Source organism: Falco naumanni, chromosome 20 (assembly GCF_017639655.2).
Source record: "Falco naumanni isolate bFalNau1 chromosome 20, bFalNau1.pat, whole genome shotgun sequence".
Taxonomy (NCBI): domain Eukaryota; kingdom Metazoa; phylum Chordata; class Aves; order Falconiformes; family Falconidae; genus Falco; species Falco naumanni.
In genome coordinates this window covers 3433811-3453691 of record NC_054073.1, presented here as the reverse complement: position 1 = coordinate 3453691, position 19881 = coordinate 3433811, and the positions used below count along the sequence as shown (strand labels likewise).

General features: G+C 63.3%; 2 protein-coding genes across 3 annotated transcripts; one reads left to right on the top strand and one right to left on the bottom strand.

Moving 5' to 3' along the window:
• The first annotated feature begins 200 nt into the window (after positions 1-200).
• SHMT2 (serine hydroxymethyltransferase 2) lies at positions 201-5278 on the top strand. Its single transcript, XM_040618653.1, has 12 exons — positions 201-325; positions 1428-1625; positions 1731-1810; positions 2027-2227; positions 2311-2392; positions 2650-2772; positions 2881-3020; positions 3257-3422; positions 3495-3594; positions 3875-4030; positions 4575-4682; positions 4863-5278. The coding sequence occupies exons 1-12, from the start codon at positions 302-304 to the stop codon at positions 4988-4990; spliced, it is 1506 nt and encodes a 501-aa protein (XP_040474587.1). The 5' UTR covers positions 201-301; the 3' UTR covers positions 4991-5278.
• A 111-nt stretch (positions 5279-5389) lies between these two features.
• On the bottom strand, positions 5390-12748 carry NDUFA4L2 (NDUFA4 mitochondrial complex associated like 2). Of its 2 annotated transcripts, XM_040618918.1 has the most exons (4): positions 12641-12748; positions 8556-8644; positions 6695-6755; positions 5390-6439 (listed from the first exon to the last, which is right to left on the bottom strand). In XM_040618918.1, exons 1-4 carry the CDS (start codon positions 12695-12697, stop codon positions 6383-6385), a joined length of 264 nt encoding a protein of 87 aa, XP_040474852.1. In that variant the 5' UTR covers positions 12698-12748; the 3' UTR covers positions 5390-6382. The 2 variants fall into 2 exon arrangements, with proteins under 2 accessions (XP_040474852.1, XP_040474851.1); XM_040618917.1 differs by lacking the exons at positions 5390-6439; positions 6695-6755 and having other exon boundaries at positions 7020-8644.
• Between the last annotated feature and the right edge of the window lie 7133 nt (positions 12749-19881).

Below are 19881 nucleotides of genomic sequence, written 5' to 3'. Positions count from 1 at the left end.
TGGGAAAAAGCATGCAGAAGCGCTGGAGTGTGCTGATCCCGTACCCCCGCGGCGGAGCCCACCGGGATGGCGGGGGGGGGGAGCGGGAGGGGCAGGGGGACGGGGGTGCGGACGGCGCCAGGACCGGGGCGCCCCGCGGCGGGGGCTGCACCTCCAGTTTCCCGTCGGGCCCCGCGGTGCCGGCAGCCCTTTGGCCCCGCCCCAGCAGCGCGCGCCGGGGGCGGGGCGGGCCGGGACCGGGGCCGGCACCGGGACCCGGGCACCGGGACCCGGCCGGGACCCGCCTGCAGCGCGGACCGCGATGTGGCTGCTCCGCCTGGGCAGGGTGAGTCTGGGAGCCCGGCGGGGGTCCCGGTGCCCGCGGGGTGCCCGTGCCCGTGCCTGGGGGCGTGCCGGTGCCCGGGCAGGTCCCGTTGCACAGGGAATGCCGGTGCCCGCAGCTGGCCCCAGCACCCGGGGGGGGCTCTCGGTGCCCGCACGGGTCCCGATGCCCGCAGGGGGTCCCGGTCCCCGCCATGTCCCCGTGCCCAGGGGGTGTCGCGGTGCCCGGGGGCGATCCGGCTACCCGCGGGGGGTGTCCCGGTGCCGGGGGGGTCGCGCTGTGCGTACCCGATTGTCCCGACCCCCCTCCCGCCCCAGCGCCCCATTGCAGCCGCGGGGGGCAGCTCCTGCTCGGCGGGTGTCGGGGCAGCGGCGCCTGGTCCCGCCCCCCCCCCCCCCCCCCCCCGCCGGGCTGCGGCACCCCCGGTCCGGCCTGCGCGGACTTTGCGTCTGTCCCAAAGTCCCCGGGCCGGGGCAGCCACCGCCGGCCTTGCCCCCTGCCCGGCGCCCACGGGTGATGCAATGAGGCCACGGCGGTTACATCACCCGGCACCGGGCACCGGCACCGGGTCTAAGAGGGGGGGGCACAGTTCGCTTTCCGGGACCCCCGGGACCCCGGGCTGAGGGGCGCAGTGAGGGCTCACCCCCCCCCCCCCCAGCCTTGTGCATGGTGCTGCGGGGGGGTTGTTGGAGGGGTTCCCCATTGCACCCCCCCCCTGCAGCACTGTGCACAACGTGGGGGTCTCGGCGGGGGGCTGAGCATCTGGCTGTCCCCCCCGAGCGCTGCTCTGCCGCACGCGTGCTCTGCACCCGCAGCGGGCCTGGCTGTCGTTCCTCCTGCTTCGGCATCGGCCCTCAGCAAGATGCTCCTGCTGCGGCCGTGGGCCCGGGAGGCCTTGGGGGGGTCTCCATGTGCCTTATGGGGACCCTGGGGTCCCTGCGTGCTCACCCTGCGGGGTGGCACCAGTGGCTGGAGACAGAACACCAGGGTCTTGCTGCTGGCACTGTCACCTGCTGGTCCAGGGCACTTTGGGGGGTAAGGGGGCCTGGCACGTGCCTCTGCGGGGTCGCAGCCTGTCAGCCCCCCCCCCCCATCTCCTGCGCAGGCCCTGCAGCGATACGGTGGCCGTGTGGCTACCAGCAGCCAGCAGGCGCAGCATGGCACCGCTGCGGTGGCTGCCACTGGGCACGTGCCCAGCTGGACGGGACAGGAGAGTCTGGCTGAGAGTGACCCAGAGATGTGGACCCTGGTCCAGAAGGAGAAGGATCGGCAGTGCCGGGGGCTGGAGCTCATCGCCTCTGAGGTGGGGTAGAGGGTCCTTGGCGCGGGGGGCGGTGACAGTCCCGGGGGGAGCCCCTGCTCAGGTGGGAGCTCTGCTGTCCCATCTCTGAGCCCCTTTTTCCTCCAGAATTTCTGCAGCCGGGCGGCACTGGAAGCCCTGGGCTCCTGCCTCAACAACAAGTACTCGGAGGGGTACCCTGGCAAGAGGTAACGGGGGGAAGCAGGCTCTGGGGGTGGGAGGGCACTGGTGGCATCGGGGGTCTGGATTCAGCTGCAGGGAAGGTGAAGGGGAGCCCCGGGGCAGGAGTGGGTGCTTCCAAGGGAAGGCTCTCCTCTCCACCGAGGTCTCCTGTGGGGCATGGTGGGCAGCTGTGGGGCTGGTCAGGGGAAGGCCCCCCCCCCCCGACAACCTCCCTTCCACAGGTACTATGGGGGAGCTGAAGTGGTGGACCAGATCGAGCTCCTGTGCGAGCAGCGGGCTCTGGAGGCGTTCGACCTGGATCCGGCCCGCTGGGGCGTCAACGTTCAGCCCTACTCGGGGTCTCCAGCCAACTTAGCAGCCTACACCGCCCTGCTGCAGCCCCACGACCGCCTGATGGGGCTGGACCTGCCCGATGGGGGCCAGTATGTAGTGGGGGGGGGTGGCCTGGAGCCTGCTGCCTCTTGGGGGGCCCAGCCTGATCCCGCACCTCTGCCCTCCCCTGCAGCCTCACACATGGGTACATGTCGGACGTCAAGAGAATCTCAGCAACATCCATCTTCTTCGAGTCAATGCCCTACAAACTTGACGTGAGCCAAGGGGGGCGGGTTCCTGGGGGAAGGGGGGGGGGATCGGCTGGCCAAGCTGTGCTGGTGGTGCCACTGTGGTGCCCAAGCTGCTCTGCCGTCCCCTGCCCTACCCTCCCAGTGTCCCGGGCCGTGTCCCAGTGCCGCAGGGTGCTTGGGTGCTGCCTGTGACTCAGCCAAACACCCTGTGCTCAGAGCTGGGGTGGGGGCAGGGAAGTGCATGTGCCTCAGCAAGCCGTCTGTCTGTCCGTCCCTCGTAGCCAGCCACGGGACTGATTGACTACAACCAACTGGAGGTGACGGCACGGCTCTTCCGCCCTCGTCTCATCATTGCCGGCACTAGTGCATACGCTCGCCTCGTTGACTACGCTCGCATGAAGAAGGTACAGGGGCAGCGTCTCCGTCCTGGGTGCCTGCCACAGCATAAGGGCAGTTGCACCCCACTCGTGGCCGTGGGGACAGGGACAGCCCGTAACTCCCCATGTCCCCAGGTGTGTGAGGAAGTGAAGGCGTACTTGCTTGCAGACATAGCGCACGTCAGCGGGCTGATGGCAGCCAAGGTCATCCCTTCGCCCTTCGAGTACGCAGACGTGGTCACCAGCACTACACACAAGACACTACGTGGCGTCAGGTGAGGCTGCGTCCTGCCACCCCCTCCCCTGGGAGGACACTTGCCCATGGTGGGCGACCACGAAGCAGAGGCTGCATTTCATGCTTTGGCTGGAGCCAGAGCTGAGCAAGAGGGACCTGCAGGAGGGTGGTAGCGGCGTTGGTGCTGCCCTGTATTGCGGGGAGGGGGCTGAGCCCCTGCCATGGGGCAACAGCGGGCAGGTAGGAGGAGTGGTACCAGCTCTCTCCCGCTGCCAGGTCGGGCCTGATCTTCTACCGCAAGGGCGTGCGCTCGGTGGATAAGAAGACGGGCAAGGAGATACACTACGACTTGGAGGACAGGATCAACTTTGCTGTCTTCCCCTCCCTGCAAGGGGGCCCCCATAACCACGCCATTGCCGCCGTGGCTGTGACCCTCAAGGAGGTCTGTGCCGGGGCGCTGAGCTCGGGGCTGGGGGTGACCCGGGCCCCATGCTGATGTGTTCTCCTCTCCCAGGCCAGTTCACCAGCTTTCCGCCAGTACTGCCAGCAGGTGCTGAAGAACTCCAAAGCCATGGCGCAAGCCCTGCTCCAGCGTGGGTACACCCTGGTGTCAGGTACTGCCTCCTTCCCTGCCCTTCTGGGGGTAAGGAGGGCTGAGGCTGTGGTAGGTCACAAGTGGCACCGCTTGGTCTCAGTGCCCTTAGGCAGCACTGGGGAGCGTTGGGCGGGTTGGGTGGCAGAGGAAGGGGTGGAAGGCAGAACAGGGCTTGGGAGGCAGAACGGGGACAGTGCCGCAGAGCGGAGAAGGGGCTGGGATGTGGCGGTGAGGAGAGGGGCTGGCCGGGGGTGCTCAGGGATGGCTGTCACTCCTCACTCCTTTCCCTTGCTCCCCAGGTGGCACCGACAACCACCTGGTGCTGGTGGACTTGCGGCCCAAGGGCATTGACGGTGCACGAGCTGAGCGGGTGCTGGAGCTCGTCTCCATCACTGCCAACAAGAACACGTGCCCGGGGGACAAGAGTGCGCTCACGCCAGGGGGGCTGCGCCTGGGTGAGGGACAGAGCCTGCTCAGGGGGGTCTGCAAGGGCACGTGGTGATAGAACAAGGGGTAACAGCTTTAAACTGAAAGAGGGTGGACTTAGGTTAGATATGAGGAAGAAATTCTTCGCTGTGAGGGTGGTGAGGCGCTGGCACAGGTTGCCCAGAGAAGCTGTGGATGCCCTGTCCCCGCGAGTGGTCAAGGCCAGGTTGGATGGGGCCTGAAGCAACCTGCTCTAGTGGAAGGTGTTCCCATGGCAGCGGGGTTGGAACTGGGGGATCCTTAAGGGCCCTTCCAACCCAAACCATTCTGTGATTAGAGTCTATGATTCCTGCCTCCATCCATCCTGGCAGGGGGGGTCCCCGGCTTCCACCCCGGGGCATCCCGCCTCAGATTCACCCCTCTCTGAGGACTCACCATGGGAATTTGGAGCCAGTTTCTGGCTCAGAGAGGGGCACAGGACCCCATAGGGGCCGGGCTTGGGGAGCCCCTTTGTGGAACTGGCTTCTGCAAGTGGAGCTGCTCCTGGCCCTGATGGGCTCCATCCCCCCCCAGGTGCCCCTGCATTGACCTCCCGCCACTTCCGTGAGGAGGATTTCCAGAAAGTCGTGGCTTTCATCGATGAGGGCATCATGCTGGCCCTGGACATCAAGAGCAAAACCAGTGAGTGAGCGGGGGGGGCCCCCCCATCTCCCACCTTCCTGGGTGCCAGCTGGCACCTCTCTGTTTGGGGTGCGGGGACCGTGCCCTGAGTTGGTGCCAGCCTGCCCCCCTTGCCTGGGCAGGGACGGGGCTGCTGTAGTGTCCCCCCACCCTTCACACCGTCTCCCCCCCTGCCCCCAGGCAAGCTCCAGGAGTTCAAGACCTTCCTGCTGCAGGACGCGGAGACACAGCGCCGCTTGGCCGACCTGCGCCAGCGTGTGGAGACCTTCGCTCGTGCCTTCCCCATGCCTGGCTTCAGCGACCACTGAGCGGGGGCTCTCACCCCTCCTGCCAGGCTGGGACTACCGAGGGGCGAGGGGAGGCTTAAACCCACCCTCTGCATTCCCCGTTCCCCCTCATCCCCCACCAGCACCGTTGGCATTGGGTACTCCCTCCCTGGGCCCACCCCCATCCTGCTGTCAGTGTTAGGGTACAGAGACACCCCCACCCAGACCCTGATGGAGGGACCCATCCTCGCTCCAGCCTTGTCCCCTCTGTCCAGGCAAGTCTTGCACTTTTCTACAGGGGGAGGTCAGTAATAAAAGTGGGGGCAGGTCTGCTGGTGCGGAGCTGTGTGGGTGCTGAGCTGGGGAGGGAGGGGTTGGTGACAAAGTGTTGTGGGGGGACAGCGTCCCCGGGACCCCATAGCACTGTGCCAGGGTGCTGCGGGTGGATGTGGAGCACGGACTGCTGGGTCTCGCTCAGTGTAACCCCTGCCCCCGAGGCAAGACGGGTATGGTGGGGGTCTGTGGGGGGAGGGGTCTGTGGCCAAGGCTGCCCCCCCTGCTCTCCTCCTGCTGCAGGGTGCAGAGCCATGAGCGAGACCCCCCCGCCTGGCTGGAGGTAGCCCAGCTCTGGGCAGGCCAGCAGCCACCTATTCCCCGGCACGTCCCGCTGTCCTGGGTCATCTGCTCCGTATTTCCTGGCCGTGAGTTCCCTGACGTGGCCTCAGCCGAACAAACAGCGCTGGGCAGGGCCCCCCCGCCGCTGGCAAGGGCCAGCTCCCGGCCCTGTGGCACAAACCCCAGGGGGCAGCCGGGGCTGCACACGCATGTAGGACATGCACATGTATCCTTGTGCATGTGTGTGACCCCCTCCACCCCACACGGCTTTTCCATCCCCGGGGGGGGGGGGGGGCTGGGTTGGGACGTTGGGATGGGGTGGTCCCTGGGCAGCCCCCTGGGGCCCCGGAGCGTGGGAGAGAGGAAACGCGGCACCAAGAGGCCATGAACCAGCGTTTCCAGCGGGATGTGAGCCCCCACCCCAACCTTTGGAGGGGGGTGTTGAATGTCTCCGATCTTTATGGGCCTGGGAAACTGCATGTATAATGCATTTTGCTGCCCCCCGCCCAGCCCCCAGTAATTTATTAACATCCGACAAAGTTTAATGCAGGTGGGACACAATGGCGAGAGTGACATGCCGGGCAGGGCGGGAGGGCGCATGGGCTGGTGGCAGCGGTCATGTTGCTCCCAGGGTGATGTAGTTTATTGCGGGCAGGAGCACAGCCCCCCGTTTGGGGGTGCTGGGGAAGCAGACCTGCGTGCGCTGTGACTGTTGCAGAGCCGCGGGACAGGTGAGAGCCGGGAAGGCTGGTGGTGGCCGTGATGGTGCTGCTGGGGGTGGGTGCGCTCTCCCCTACCCCAGCACATCCCAGGGTCAGCTCAGAAACTGGGACGGTCCTTCTTGAGGTTCTTGTAGTCAGTGGAAACTGCCAGAAACTGGAGAAAGGAAGGACATGAGAGGGTGTCGCATCCCCTGTAGCTGCCACTGCAGCCTGGCCTTGGCTGTGGGGTGGGGGGCCGGTGTTCCCCTCCCAGATCTGAGCACAAGCAGCTGGAGGGCTCACGCACCACTGCCCCAGGGCTGACACCACCTCCCCGCTTCCACGAAGAAAACAAAACGTGATGCCTTGCCCTAAGTGTGACCATTCCCCCACCCCAGAGTGCCAGGTCCCCGATTTGCCCAGTGCTCACTTTATACTGGTCCGTGGGGCTCAGCTTATTCCAGGGTTCAGGATTATTTTTTCGATCCCAGCTGCAAGGGGTGATGGGGCCATCAGCACCTGTAAGGAGGGTGGGGGAGACGGCCCTGCCCTCCCCCACTTTTACCCTGACTCTGCCCCCAGCCCCGACTCTGCAGAAATAATCCACTGTACCCACACACCCCAGTGCTGCTGCGGTTGGCAGGTCAGGGGGCTCTGATCGGGTCCCTCCGAGCCCCCTGGGGTGAGGAGCTGGGGGGGCAGGGGCAGGCACGCTCCCTGGGGGGTGCTCCTGGAGCATCCCTGCCACAGCCTGACTCACCCGAACTGCAGCCTGGCTGCCGCCCCAGCACAGGGCTGGCACACAGGCTGCTGCACCGGCCGTGCGTGCAGGGGTGCACGTCTGCCTGCTCCCCCCCCACCCCCCACCCCCAACCACACATCCCTCAGCTGGCAACTCTGCAGGCACTGCCTTGCTGCACTCCTGCCTGGGGGGCTCCCTTCTGGCCTTGGCTGCTCTGACTGCCCCGCCTTCCCAAAAGCCCCCAGCCCCCAGCCTTCATTCCCGGTTTGGGGGGCAGCGGGGGGAGCTGCTGCCTGCCCTGTTGTGCCCACCTGCTGTGAGTGAGCACGGATACTGCGGCACTTGTGAGCATGCAATGCTTGTGAGTGTGCAAGGCAACTGCACGGGGTGGCTGGTGGTGCTCAGCTAAAACCTTCCCAAAGAGGACACGTCCCGTCCTGTCCCAGGAGGGGTTGTGGACGGCCAGCAAAGCCATGGGATGGGTCCCTGGAGAGAGCGGCTCACGTCTCCCCCTCTCCCGTCCCCCTGCAATCCACTAGTGTTGGCCAAGAGCAGAATTTTCCATCTGGGAAGATGCGTGCGTGCGCGCGCGTGTGCGCACGTTGAGGGCTGGAGAGGAGCTGTGCTGCAAATGCAGACCCCTGGAGCTGTTTAATAGCATTAATGTGCTGTGGGGGTGCTGCTGTTGCTTTATTCAACCCCCATCCCCCCCCCCCCCCCCTCCATGCACACCCCTGCGCTTCCACCATCAAAGACAAGGTGCCTGGATCTGCTAATTGCTGAGCTAAGTACCCTGGGCAGCTGGCGTCAAATTAAATCAATGAGCGTTTTACCGGGAGCAAACAAATATTAGATAGGCATTAGACAGCGTGGGGCTGCAGGGACTGTGGGCCACTGAGCTACAAGGGAAAAAAAAATAGTCTCGTGCGCCACAGCATGCCTGTCTGTCCTGTGCCAATCCATCCAGCCTCTATTCCTCATCAATCCATCCCCACACCTTGTCTCCTTCTCCCTTCTCTCCCTCTCCATTCATCCTTGCACACCGCTTTTGTGTCTGTCTATCCCTCCTTCCCTCTTCCCATTCCTTCTCCATCCATCCATCCCACTGGTTTCCCATTCCTCTATCAATCCATCCCTCCCCACACTGTCTTTCCCCCTCTCCATCAGTCACATACTGCTTTTATCTGCCTCCCCATCCACCCATCCATCCCGCTCCCGCCGCCGTCCTGTATCCTCTCCTGCCAGCCCCCAGTTCCACAGCAGCTGGTGCAGCGCCCAGAGCAGCGGATTGAAGGGGCCCTCGTCCCCCCCCCAAGCAAGGAGAGGGCAGATGGTGCCCCAGGTTCCCTCACCCCCTCCGGGCACCTCTGCACCCTCCCTCACCCCCTCCGGGTGCCTCTGCACCCAGGTTTGCCAGGAAGGTGTCGGAGTGCACCCAGGTACCTTATGCACCATAGTGCCCACCCGCCGCACCTGGACATCAGCCCCCTCGGCTCCGGGGGCGCGGGCCAAGTGCCCGAGGGGTGCCCAGGGGCACCCCGACCCATACCTGACGTCTGGGCTGTACAGGGCCAGCCTCAGCAGGTACAGGACAGCACTGCCCAGGCCAACACTGATGAAGCCAATGAGGGGAATGAGCTGGAGAGAGAGAGAGAGAGAGAGAGAGAGAAATGAAAAATACCCCAATAAAATGAATATTTATCAGGCTGACTGGAGAGTGAAAGGGAGAGCTGACACACCGGGAGATTTACAGGGGAAATATGGCAGAGCAATCCTGTAGCTGGGCTGCGGTACACAGTGTAGCTGTCAGCTTGAGTGACTGAATTAAAAGAGGGAGAGAAAAATCGGCTCGTGTTGGAGAGGAATTGGATTTGGAATGAGAAATCACTTCCCCTCTGCCTGCTGCTGCCCAGCGCCGGTGCTGGCTGGTGTGGCCACGGGTGAGGGCAGGGGGGCCCGGTCCTGGCATGCGTGGTGCCCCTGGTCGGGGGCTGAGCCTCGGCTAACGATTCCTCCCCACGGCTCTCGGTCCCTGCCCGGTGCAGCGCCGCAGCCCTGGGCAGGGTTGGCCCCAGCCAGGGTGCCCCCCATGGCAGGCTCACTGCCCCCCACAGCTGCACCCCTTCCCCACCACCTCCCGGTGAAGCATGAGATGAGGAGGGTTCAGTTCATCTTCTCCCGTGCCTACAGCAGGGACAACTGGGACATACTGGGGACAGACATCATGCTGGTGGCTGAGCAGCTGGGTCCACAGCAGGTTTTGGGGACGCAGTGACAGTGCAGTGGCGGCGGGGGAGGCACTCAGAGATCCCCTGCCCCCCTCCCCAGGGGCTGCCCCAGCCCCGCAGTGGGCATTCCTGCGAGCAGGAGGTCCCTTCGCCCCCCTCCATGCCCACAGGGCCCCTCCTCAGGCCTTTGCACCGCCACCAGCTCCGTGTTCTCATCTCCGCTCTCCCCTGCACTCGTGCTGCCAATCCCCCAGTGCCCGGGGGGACATGGCCTCAATCGGAGCCGAGACGAGGCTGCTTTGACCTCCCCCAAATTGCCGCAGCCCCCGCGCTGGGGAAGACGGTCTGAGCGTAATGAACCTCCCACCAACCCGCGCCCCTGGGAAGGCAAACACGGCCGGCGCCTCGCCATGCCCATTAGCGGGGAGCGGGGGCTGGTGGTGCTGCAAGAGCCGTGCGTGCCGTGCAGTTTGCATTGCCAGCACCTGAGCGCCTGGGTTATATTTGCAATTTTGCTTGGCAGCTTGAGCTCTTAGCACGTGTCTCCAAACCCCCACCCAACCACCCACTGCACGGTGACTCAGTTTCCCCACTTGGATGAGGCTGGGGGGGTCTGGGGGGGCGACTCTAAACCATGAAGAAAAGGGTCTGTCCAAACCCCTCTGTTCTGTGCCAAGCACCTTGATGACCTGCACACAGAGCGGGTCTTGTAGGGAAGACACCTGAGCAGTCAGATGTGTCCCTTCCCCAGGCACTCCCCGCCCAGCCTTTGGTCCCCAACATAGCCACCCCTCTGCATCCTCTCCCAGTGCCCCCAGCACGGCCCAGCTCCTGCTTGGCAGCACCCATGGCCAAACCAAGCAGCGCTCCGCACTCACACCGGCTGATCAAGCACCCGGCAGATGCCAACGCCAATTTGGGAGGTTAGAGGCATCAGCAGATAATGATCTTTTGCGCCGTGTGTGCGGCTGGGTGCCAGGAGGATCTGGCAGTAGCCGCTACCCAACCGCGCCGGCTAATCAAGACGAACTCCACAGCACTGGGAATTGCAGTGTCCGTTGGAGGAGATTCGGGGCGACGGGTTCGTCTCACCATCTGCTGCTGACACCTTCTGGGTAATTAATGCCTGGGAAGAATTAAGGGTAGGGGGAGCTGGGGCAACCGCTCATGCAGCAGGCGAGGGGCTCAGAGCTGCAAGTGCAGGCAGTGGGGCCTGATCCCCCCCCCCAAGACGTGCACAAAAATAAACAAGACTTATTGAGAGCTCGACCTGAAGCATACGGGGAGTTAAAACGCTGCTTGAGTGTGTGCGGTGTCTGCCCTCTCACCCCAACCGTGGGGACCTGTTTGGCATGAGGCAGGCATTCCCCTGCTCCCTGGGACCCCCATCTCTGCCGGCAGCGGGGCCAAGCCCCCCAGCCAGGCACGGCTGGTGCCACCAGGCTGGCTGCAGCCCCAGCCATCACCCAGCACTTCCAAGTGACCAGTAATGAGCCGGTGCCAGCTCTGCCGGGGTGGGGATCTGGCCCCTTTCCTACTGCTCTGGCAACAAAAACAGCAGGAAGGAGAAAACAAACACATGAAGATGCTGGGTGAGGCAAGGGGTCCTGTGCCTGGAGGGGGTGGAATGAGCACCTCATGCCAGGGTTTGGATGAGCATCCCACGGCAGGACCGTGCATGGAGGGGAATGGGCAGTGGGACGCAGTGGTGGGTTCTGCCCAGCGCCCAAAGGCACCGGCTGAGCTGTGCAGCCCCTGGGCTGCCATGCCGGTGGGCTCTTGCCCTTCCAAACCTCCTGTGCTTCACTGCCACGGTGCTCCACCGGCATGCCTGGGACATTAATCACTGCCAGGCGGGCAGGCAGCTGGGCATGCTGCGGTGGGAGAGTCTATTGCCAGGTGAAAGTGCTGATGTACCTGCCCGGCACGAGCTGCAGCTGATCACATGTAGTGGATGACATGTCAAAAATTGCCCCAGCAACCTCTGCCGGCAGTAATCCTGCTTAATGATGCCAGGCACACGCCGGGCACTTCACGTACAGGCACCCAGGACCACCCCACCCCACCCACCTTTACACACACTGTTTGGGGGCCTCTCTGCGCCCCCTAAGTCACACCACCATGGCAGACACAAACAGAAAAGCCCCATATCCCCCCATTCTGCACACAGAAACACACCGCAGTGCCACGAAGAGCGTGCAGGAGCCTTGGCTGGTGCCGTCCATCCAGCCGCTCTCACCGAGGACACGCAAAGCACCCCGGTGTCCCGGCTGCCCCGAAGAGCCCAGCCCCAGGTTCTCCCGCTCCAGCCCTGGACTCCACTCCCCTGCCCGAGCCTGCCGCCAAGCCAGGCGTCGGGATGCTCAGCCATGGCTCATCATCCTTTCCAGCCTGGCTGCTTTACCCTCCCCAAACCCAACTGCCAACAGCTTACGTGACTTCCAGCTTGCAGCTCGTTAACCCTCCCCAGGCCACCAGCCCCTGCCAGCACCCCAGGGAGGGCACTGGGTAGGGGGGGATAGGCAAGTGGGGGGCTGGGGACCCTCTGGCAAGGGCCAGGTCCCTGCTGTGGGAGGGGACCCATCCTGGCAGCCAAAGAAGCCCGTTCTGGCAGAGCGGGCGTACTTGCCCAGCTGCCACTGTCTTGGACGGTCTGTAGTTTATGAGGGTTTAAGCCACAAAACCCTCAGCCTGAAATTTTGATGGCAGGGGACAGGGACAGATCTGAGCTGAAAGGGTGGGAGTTGGGGCTTCAAACGTAGGGCTGCCGGGGCCAGTGGGGAGGGGGCTTGATTTCCATCCCCCCTCCCTCAAAGAAGCCCCCGGAGCAGGGTACAGTGGGGGAGGACATGGAGCCCCAGCCTAGGCGTGCCCGCCAGGGCAAGTAAGCCTGGGTGTGTTTAAGAGTCGATGTGTCCCAAGCCCAGCCTGGCTCAGCGAAGGAGCTCTGGCCCCTCAGCAGTCTGGATGGTGGGAGCGGGTCAGCCAGCACAGGGTGGTCTCACCTCTCCTCAGCAAAGGAGGGCTGGGGACCACCGGGACTACCCAGCTTACCTGGAAGATGCTGCAAGAGCTGGGAGGACAGTGTGGAGGAGAAGCTGGCAAGCAGGGACAACCTGGGAAGGGACCGGGAGGGCAGGGGAGCTGGACTGGGAGGCTGGGAAAGGGTTTGGGGAGTGGGAGGAAGAGGGGGCTGGCAAAGGGCAGAGGAGGGCTGGAGGAATGGGGGGGGGTGGGAAGGAAGGAGAAGGATGTGGAGAAGCACAGGGTCCCTGAGGCATGTGATGGGGGAAGCGCAAGGGTGAGCCCAGGACGGGGGCTGCAGGGGGTCCCTGGGAGGAGAAGAGGGGCAGAGAGATGGGGAGGAACGGGGGTCCCTGGAGGGAGAGGGTGTGGGGTGACTCACTCCGGGGTGCCGCTTGACGTGCCGGGAGAACATGCTTCCGAGCAGGGGGCCCTTCATGGCGAGGGTGTGGGAAGGTCCCGCTGCGGTGGCAGGCTCTCGAGTGCTGTCCGAGGATGGAGGGTGGGCAGGAGACGCGAGGGAGGCGTTTGCGACAGGGCTGGGAGGGACGGGGCGGGACGGTGCGGGGATCCCCGTCCAGGGACACAAGCTGGAAGGGGAAAGGGAGGCTGAGGATGGGGGTCTGAGCCCGGGCTGCACTCTGCCCCTTCCAGCCTCTCCCGCAGTGAGCCCTGATGACTGGGTTAATGGGTTTGCTGCTGCACCCCAGGCCACATTTGTGCCTCAGTTTCCCTCGCTGTACAAGGGGCCAGCCCTTTCCGTTCACGTGCAAATCCTTCACAGGTTGCTCCGCACCTTCCTGCCAGGGCGAACGATGAGTCGTGTGATTTGTTATGACAACTTTGCCGGTGTTTGCTGCCTCCCCTCAGCGCCCCCCTCCACCCTCCCATTTATGATAAATGACATAACACCCAATTTGCATTTAGCAATGCAAATCTCCCTGGCAGTAACAGATGCTGCTGTGCATATGGAAACCAGCTATTTGTATCCACTGGCTCTTAACAAAAGACTGGGGAGATGGACTGAGCGGGCAGCCGCCAGCAGCGGGCTGGAACTGGGCGCGGACTGGCCCTCCCCGACCCTGACCGAGGCGTGGGGGCTGGTCACGCTCCGGCCGTGGCAAGAGCCAGCGCAGCCTGTATCTGAGGCGGGCAGAGCATGATGAGGAGGCGCGCGATGGTGGCAGCGTCACACACCTGAAGGGCACAGGCAGCCCCTGTTGCACGCCCCTTCCACTGAGGGCTCACGGCTAAAAGCCCGTGCCCCCCCAGTCCTGGCTCGTGCAGGTGCGTACATGCACGCACACACGCATACATGCGTAGACAACATACATGCTGGCGTGGTGGCAGGCACTTGCACACGAACACCCCTGCACATGCACACACACACATGCACGCCAGCCCTGGGCCAGTTCTTTTCCCCACTGGCCTGTCAGCCCCCCGCTTTGCAGGTTTGGCTTGGAGCACCCCAGGGAGCCCCCGCTCTGCCGCTGCCCCGCTGCCTGGCTGTCCAGCGTCCCTCCCCACCTCAGCACCCTCTGACCCGCACAGCGCAGCCCGCAGGGCGCCGCTCCATCCTCTCCGCATTTCTTTCAGCAAAGTGTGAAAGGACAAAGGGGAGAAATTTCTCTGGAGTGTGTGGAAATAAATAAACAGGGCCTGAGTTGCAGCCAGTAGCGCCGTGTTGAGGCCTTTGTTGATATAATTAGAGTTTTGAAATGGGATTGATTAAGTGCCACTCCCCAAGACAGAGTGCATCCTGCCCTCCGCACAGGCACGCGTGTGTCCTTCGCCGTGTTCCTCTGCCAATGGCGGCTGCGGCACAGGGACAGTAGCGAGGTGCATGGGGGGGTGGTATGTGTAGGGTCACAGCAGGGGTGTGCAGGGGTGGTCACAGGGTATGTGCGTGTGCACATGTGTGTAAGTGGTGGGACTCGAGTGCAGGGCCATGACCCCCCTGGAGCGCAGCACTGGAGCACTGAGCAGGGATGCTCAGAGGGCACCCAGCCACATTAGGGGCCCAGGACGCCTGGGGGATCCCAGTCCCACCACAGCCAGGTCTGCTTCGGAGCAGCCTGCATCTCTGCACCCTGGCCCAATGCAAGCTCCTAACTCCCTGCAGACAAGCCCAGGACTTCCCCTAGAGATGCAGCGGGATTCCCTGCCCACAAAGCCCAGCTGCCTCCATGCTCATTAATGATTGTAATTAAGAGACAGTTTAATTCTACACCGCGCTTCCCTCTTCCATGGTGATTACGGCGCATGCCCTACTGCTCCAGAGCCCTCCTGGGTAGGATGCTCGCAGCCCCACGAGAGCAGCCGTTGCGAGGGGTTCAACCTTGCACAGTGCTGGGGAGGGCTCCAGCGTGCTCCCATCCTCCCACCCACCCCCCTGCCCCCTGAGGCAGCCACGATAAACCCCAGCAAATAGATACTGCTGGAGATTCTTCTCTTTCATGGTCGCCCCTGACTGGCACCATGCAGATCTGATGGGTCAGCGCTTTTGGGGAAGAACAAGACAGCCCACAAATACTTCCTAGAGCGAAAAGAATTACAGCAGCTGACCTCAAGCAGCATGCACATGCACGTGCGTGGAAAGACACCTGTAAATGCAGAGCTACACGTACGTGCACATCTAGGCAGCTCTGCACTCACACACGTGTGTGCATGGACACACGCCCCTGCCTGCACAGCTACACATACCTGCACACACACACACACACACACACGCGCGTGCATGTCCTGACAGATGTGCGTGGCTCACGGGTGTATACACACCTTTATAAGCAGACACATGCTTGCACACGTGCATGCACACAAACACGCATGGCTAGGTGCGCAGTCACACGCGTGCCGGTGCAGCCCCTGGCCCCATATGAGAGCTATGCGGAGCTGCCCTCGCAGGGTGGGGAACTGAAAAGACAAATGGGGCGGGGGGGCTGGAGAGAGCCGCTGGGCCTTGGTGTCTCCTCTTGCAGCTGCTGTGGCGGGTTATTTTACAACCACTCCAAAAATATTATTCAAGATGAAGGAGAATCACGGCTGCTGCGAGCGAGCGCAGGGCCGTCGCGGGGAATTTATCATTCCGAATTGGGTGCCCCCCCCCCCCCCTGCAACGCCACGGTGATGAAGTGCTTCATTAATGGGAGATGCTGTGGCTTGGGGCTGAACGTGCCTGCACCTGAGCATGGTGCTTCCTCTGGCTCCCAGCCTCAGCACTCAGCTTTCCCATCCCCCCCCATCCCCCCCAGCCGCTCAACCTGCCTCCCAGCTCCACACAACCCCCCACTGCATGGGCACTGTCCCACAGTTCCTGGCCTCCCCACAGCCTCCCTGGCCCCACAGCCACCCCACTGGTTGTGCCCCCCCCCAGCCCTGGAAGGAGCCCTCCAAACCCTCCTCTTGACAGTGACACAGGGTCACCCCTCGCTGCTAACGGGGACCTTTCCCTAGTTAAGGCTCTGCTCATGCCGAAGCTGTAAATCTCACTGGCTTTTGGTGGGGCGCAATGGAAACCATCATAAAAAATTCATACCAGCTAAAGCAAACAAACAATAAACAAACAGCCAATAATTAAATGGTGAATTAACGGGATATATTTCATAGTCCCACAGAGCCATGTGGCGGGATGAGCCCTAGCACGGCGTGAAGGGGCTGGATCCTGGGGGGACCCAGCTGCCCCCGGCCCCCTCGCCCCGGCCCGGGCACAGCCACACTGGGGGGCATGAGTAGCCCTGCAGGGGCTGCTGAGGCTGGGCAACACCAGAAGCTCCATGAATGGCATCATGTCAGCATTAATGTGACATTTTGTGATGACTTGCACAGCCAGACAGTGGCGGATCAACCGCATCCGCTCCTCCCTGACAGACCACCATGTGCACAGTGCCGAGACTCTCCCACCTCCCTCACCTTGAGCTAGCTCGTGATGTCATGCCCACCCCATGATGTCACTGATCTCTATGACATCACGGTCCCCTCCTTGCTCCTGCCTGGCTGTAATGTGCTTCTGAGCACGCCTGCCTACTAGCACCCGGGGGCTGGTCCTGGCACCATCCATCCATCACACAGCACGGGCACATGTCATTTGTAACCGGCACCTTCATTTAAACGGCTATTATCATCCTAATTCCCCCCATTAATCACAGGGCACTGGGTGATGAGCATCAGGGGAACAGATCTCTGACCCACAGCTGCTGCAGGATAGGGCGGGGGGGGACACCAGCCTAATACCCTGAGACTCTGACACCCCCCGGGTAATGCTGCAAAAGGTGCACGAGATGCGAGATGCCGGCCTTCCTTGTCGCCACCGGCTCAGGGAACCTTCCGTGGCCACAGGGCCACCAACCTGGGCAGCACGCGGGGTCCTAGCGGGGGAGGGATGTCCCCACCACAGCCCCGCGACCGGACGGGAGCCCTGGCTGGGGCTTCTGGGGTGCCGGGGTGTGCAGGTCAGCTCGTCCATGGCTGCTGTTGCGCCAGGAGGCATTTCCTGAAACCAACCCCGCAATTAACCACCGACTTGGCCCCGGCCCGCAATATTGATTTTTTTTTTTTTTTTTTTTTTCATAATTCTCTGAAGAAAAGCCCAAGCCCAGAGCTGCGATTTCCAAAGTCTGTTTTATAAATAACCAGGGTCACCAGCTGCCAATTGCTGTAATGCTGCCTTGATACAATTTAATAAACATAATAGCCTCTTCCCTCATTGTGACAAAGATACTGGTGGGGACCGCGCTGCACCTGGTACAGGAACACATGGCTGAGACACACGCACACGGCTGAGACATGCACACACACGGCTGAGATGTATGCACGTGGCTGAGACATGCATGCACATGGCTGATGTACACACGCCTGAGACATGCATGTCAGAGACGTGCAAGCGCACATCTGAGACACATGCGCATGGCTGAGACATGCACACACACCTGAGACGTGCACATGTCTGAGACACACACACATCTGAAACACGTGTGCACACGGCGGCAACATTCAAGCACCTGGTTGGGACATGTGCACACACTGAGACACGCACACACAGATGAAACGTGTGCACACAGATGAGACACACATGCACATGGATGAGACATGCACGCACGGATGAGATGCGTGCACATGGATAAGACATGCACACACGGATGAGATGCGTGCACACGGATGAGACATGCACGCACAGATGAGATGCGTGCACACGGATAAGACATGCACGCACAGATGAGATGCGTGCACACGGATGAGACATGCACGCACAGATGAGATGCGTGCACACGGATAAGACATGCACGCACGGATGAGATGCGTGCACACGGATGAGACATGCACGCACGGGTAAGACACGCACACAGGGATGAGACACACATGCACACACTGAAGACATCCCTGCTGGGGACATCCCTGCTGGGGCCAGCAGCTGCAGGACCGGACCCGCTGCCACCGGCAGCCCCACGCCGCCCCCACGCCGGCAGCGTTTGCGCAGGTGAGCGCGGGCAGCCCCGCCCCCCGCCCGGCACGCGGCTGCACGTGCGCGAGGGGCCGCGGTCCCGCGTGGGGCCGCCCCGGAGCCTCCGGGAGGCCGGTGGCGCCCCCTCGTGGCCGCAGCGTGGGTCGGGCCGGCGGGGCCGCGGCCGGGGCCGGGGTCGGGACAGGGACAACGACAGCGACAGGGACCGAGCGGTCCCCGCTGCTGGCACCTGGCAGCGCGTGGCTCCCGCCGTGCTGCCGCCCACCACCGTGCGGGGCCCTGGGGGGGGTGTGTGGCACACGGCCCCCCGCCCCCCCGAAGCACCCCGACCCCAGCCCCCCGGGGACGCACTGCAGATCCCGGTGCCCCGTGGCTCCAGACTCGGAGCGGAGCCTCCTGGGCCAGGGAGCGCGCTGCGTGCCACAGGCAGGTCCGGGTCCCCCCTCCCACGTCCTGGGGGGCCACGCCGAGCCCCCAGCAGCCACCCCCTCTCCAGCTCCCCATCTCCCACCCCCAGACCTGCTGACTGATGCCAGAGACTCCAAAATCAATTCCCATCCCCGCCAGGACACAGCAAGAAGGCAACAAATCACGGCTGCTGCTCTGCAGCCCCAGCGCCTCATTTTTCTTGCTGAACTCCATAATAAGAAATCAATGGCAGACGCTGCACTCCTGATGCATCTCCCCTGGGACAGGTGGCAGCAGGTCCTTGTGCCCCCACCCCCCAGTCCCCTTGCCAGACCCCAGCTCTGGCAGGGCCCATGCTGCCCCTTCCCTGGCTCCCCAGGGGTTCCCCACTTTGGTGCACCGCAGCCGCTGGGTACGCTCAGCCCTGTGCTGTCGATCGGGGCCAGGCTGATGCCAGCCCACGGTGCATCCACCTCATCCTGCTGCAGCCTCTGGGGAGGCTGGGGGGCCTGGGGGGCCCAAACAGGTCCCTGCAACGTTGTGGAGGGGGGCACAAACCCAGCCAGACGCAGAACAGGGCAGGAAGGTGCCCAGCGGGTTCTTTGCCCAAACCTGCAGCACCAAAAGGATGGGATGGGGTGGCAGGAGGGACCCCAGCATCCTGCGGGTGCAGATCCGGGGGGGCGCGGAGCTGCTGTCACGCGGCAGCTCCAGCAGCTGCAGAAGGGCCTGGGCTGGGGAGAGCCGCTCCAATTAGCTGTAATCGCGCTTCCCCGCAGTGCCTGACACCGAAAAACCTACATAATTACCAGCAGCGACAGGGAAGGCAGGACCATGCGCTCGTGCTTAATTGAGTGTTTACAGCCCTGTGAGGGGGGGGCAATAACAGCTCTACAAAAAAGCAACACCCCCCCCACCCCCCCCAACAGCTAGAGAAGGGAGGAAGGAAGGGGGGGGGAGTACAGCCCCATCCCTTTGCAGCAGGGTTTGCTGTGTCCTTGCACCTCTCCCGGGGCGTCCCTGTCGCTGTCCCCAGGTAGACAGGACAGGTAGCGCCTGCCACCACCAGCACCAGCAGCCCCTGAGCTCGTGGTTGATTTGCAAATGCAGCTGCAGGAGCTGGAGGTCTTGCTCCTGTCAGCCCAGCTGAAATCCCCAGGGCCAGCTGGGGGGAGTCACCACATCCAGACCTGCCCCAGAGGCAGTGATGGGGCACAGGGGGGACACACACCTGCCCAAGGGCTGGGTCCTCCTGCCAAGGTGGGGAGGCGCAATCCCAGAGGCATGGCCAGGTTTTGGGGCTGGAAGCGTCACACCAAGAAGGGGTGATCTGTGAAGAAGTGACAGGCACCGGACCCCGCCCTGTGGCCAACACCAACCTGCCCACACTGTGCCACCCCCCAGCCCCGGCGGACAAAGCTCCTGCCCAGCTGTTTTCTCCTCGTTAATTTTGCATGAGCGTGATGATAATTCTGCTCGCCGCATTGCCTCAGACCCCATAACAATGAGCCACGGTGCCACCCCTGGGCCAGGCAGCACTGGTGCCATGAGACAGCTGGGGCCAGAGGTCTCCAAAGGGGGCACAGCCAGGGCACCCCCCCTGCGCCCGCTCCCTGCTGGGCCCCCGCTGCCGGAATGCGAATGTGCTCCTGCATGTGCTCCTGCCTGGCGTGCATGGGGGGCGGGGGGGGGGGGGGTCGGATGCATGGGGTGACACACATGTCGGCATAAACAAGGTGGCACACATGGGAGAATGA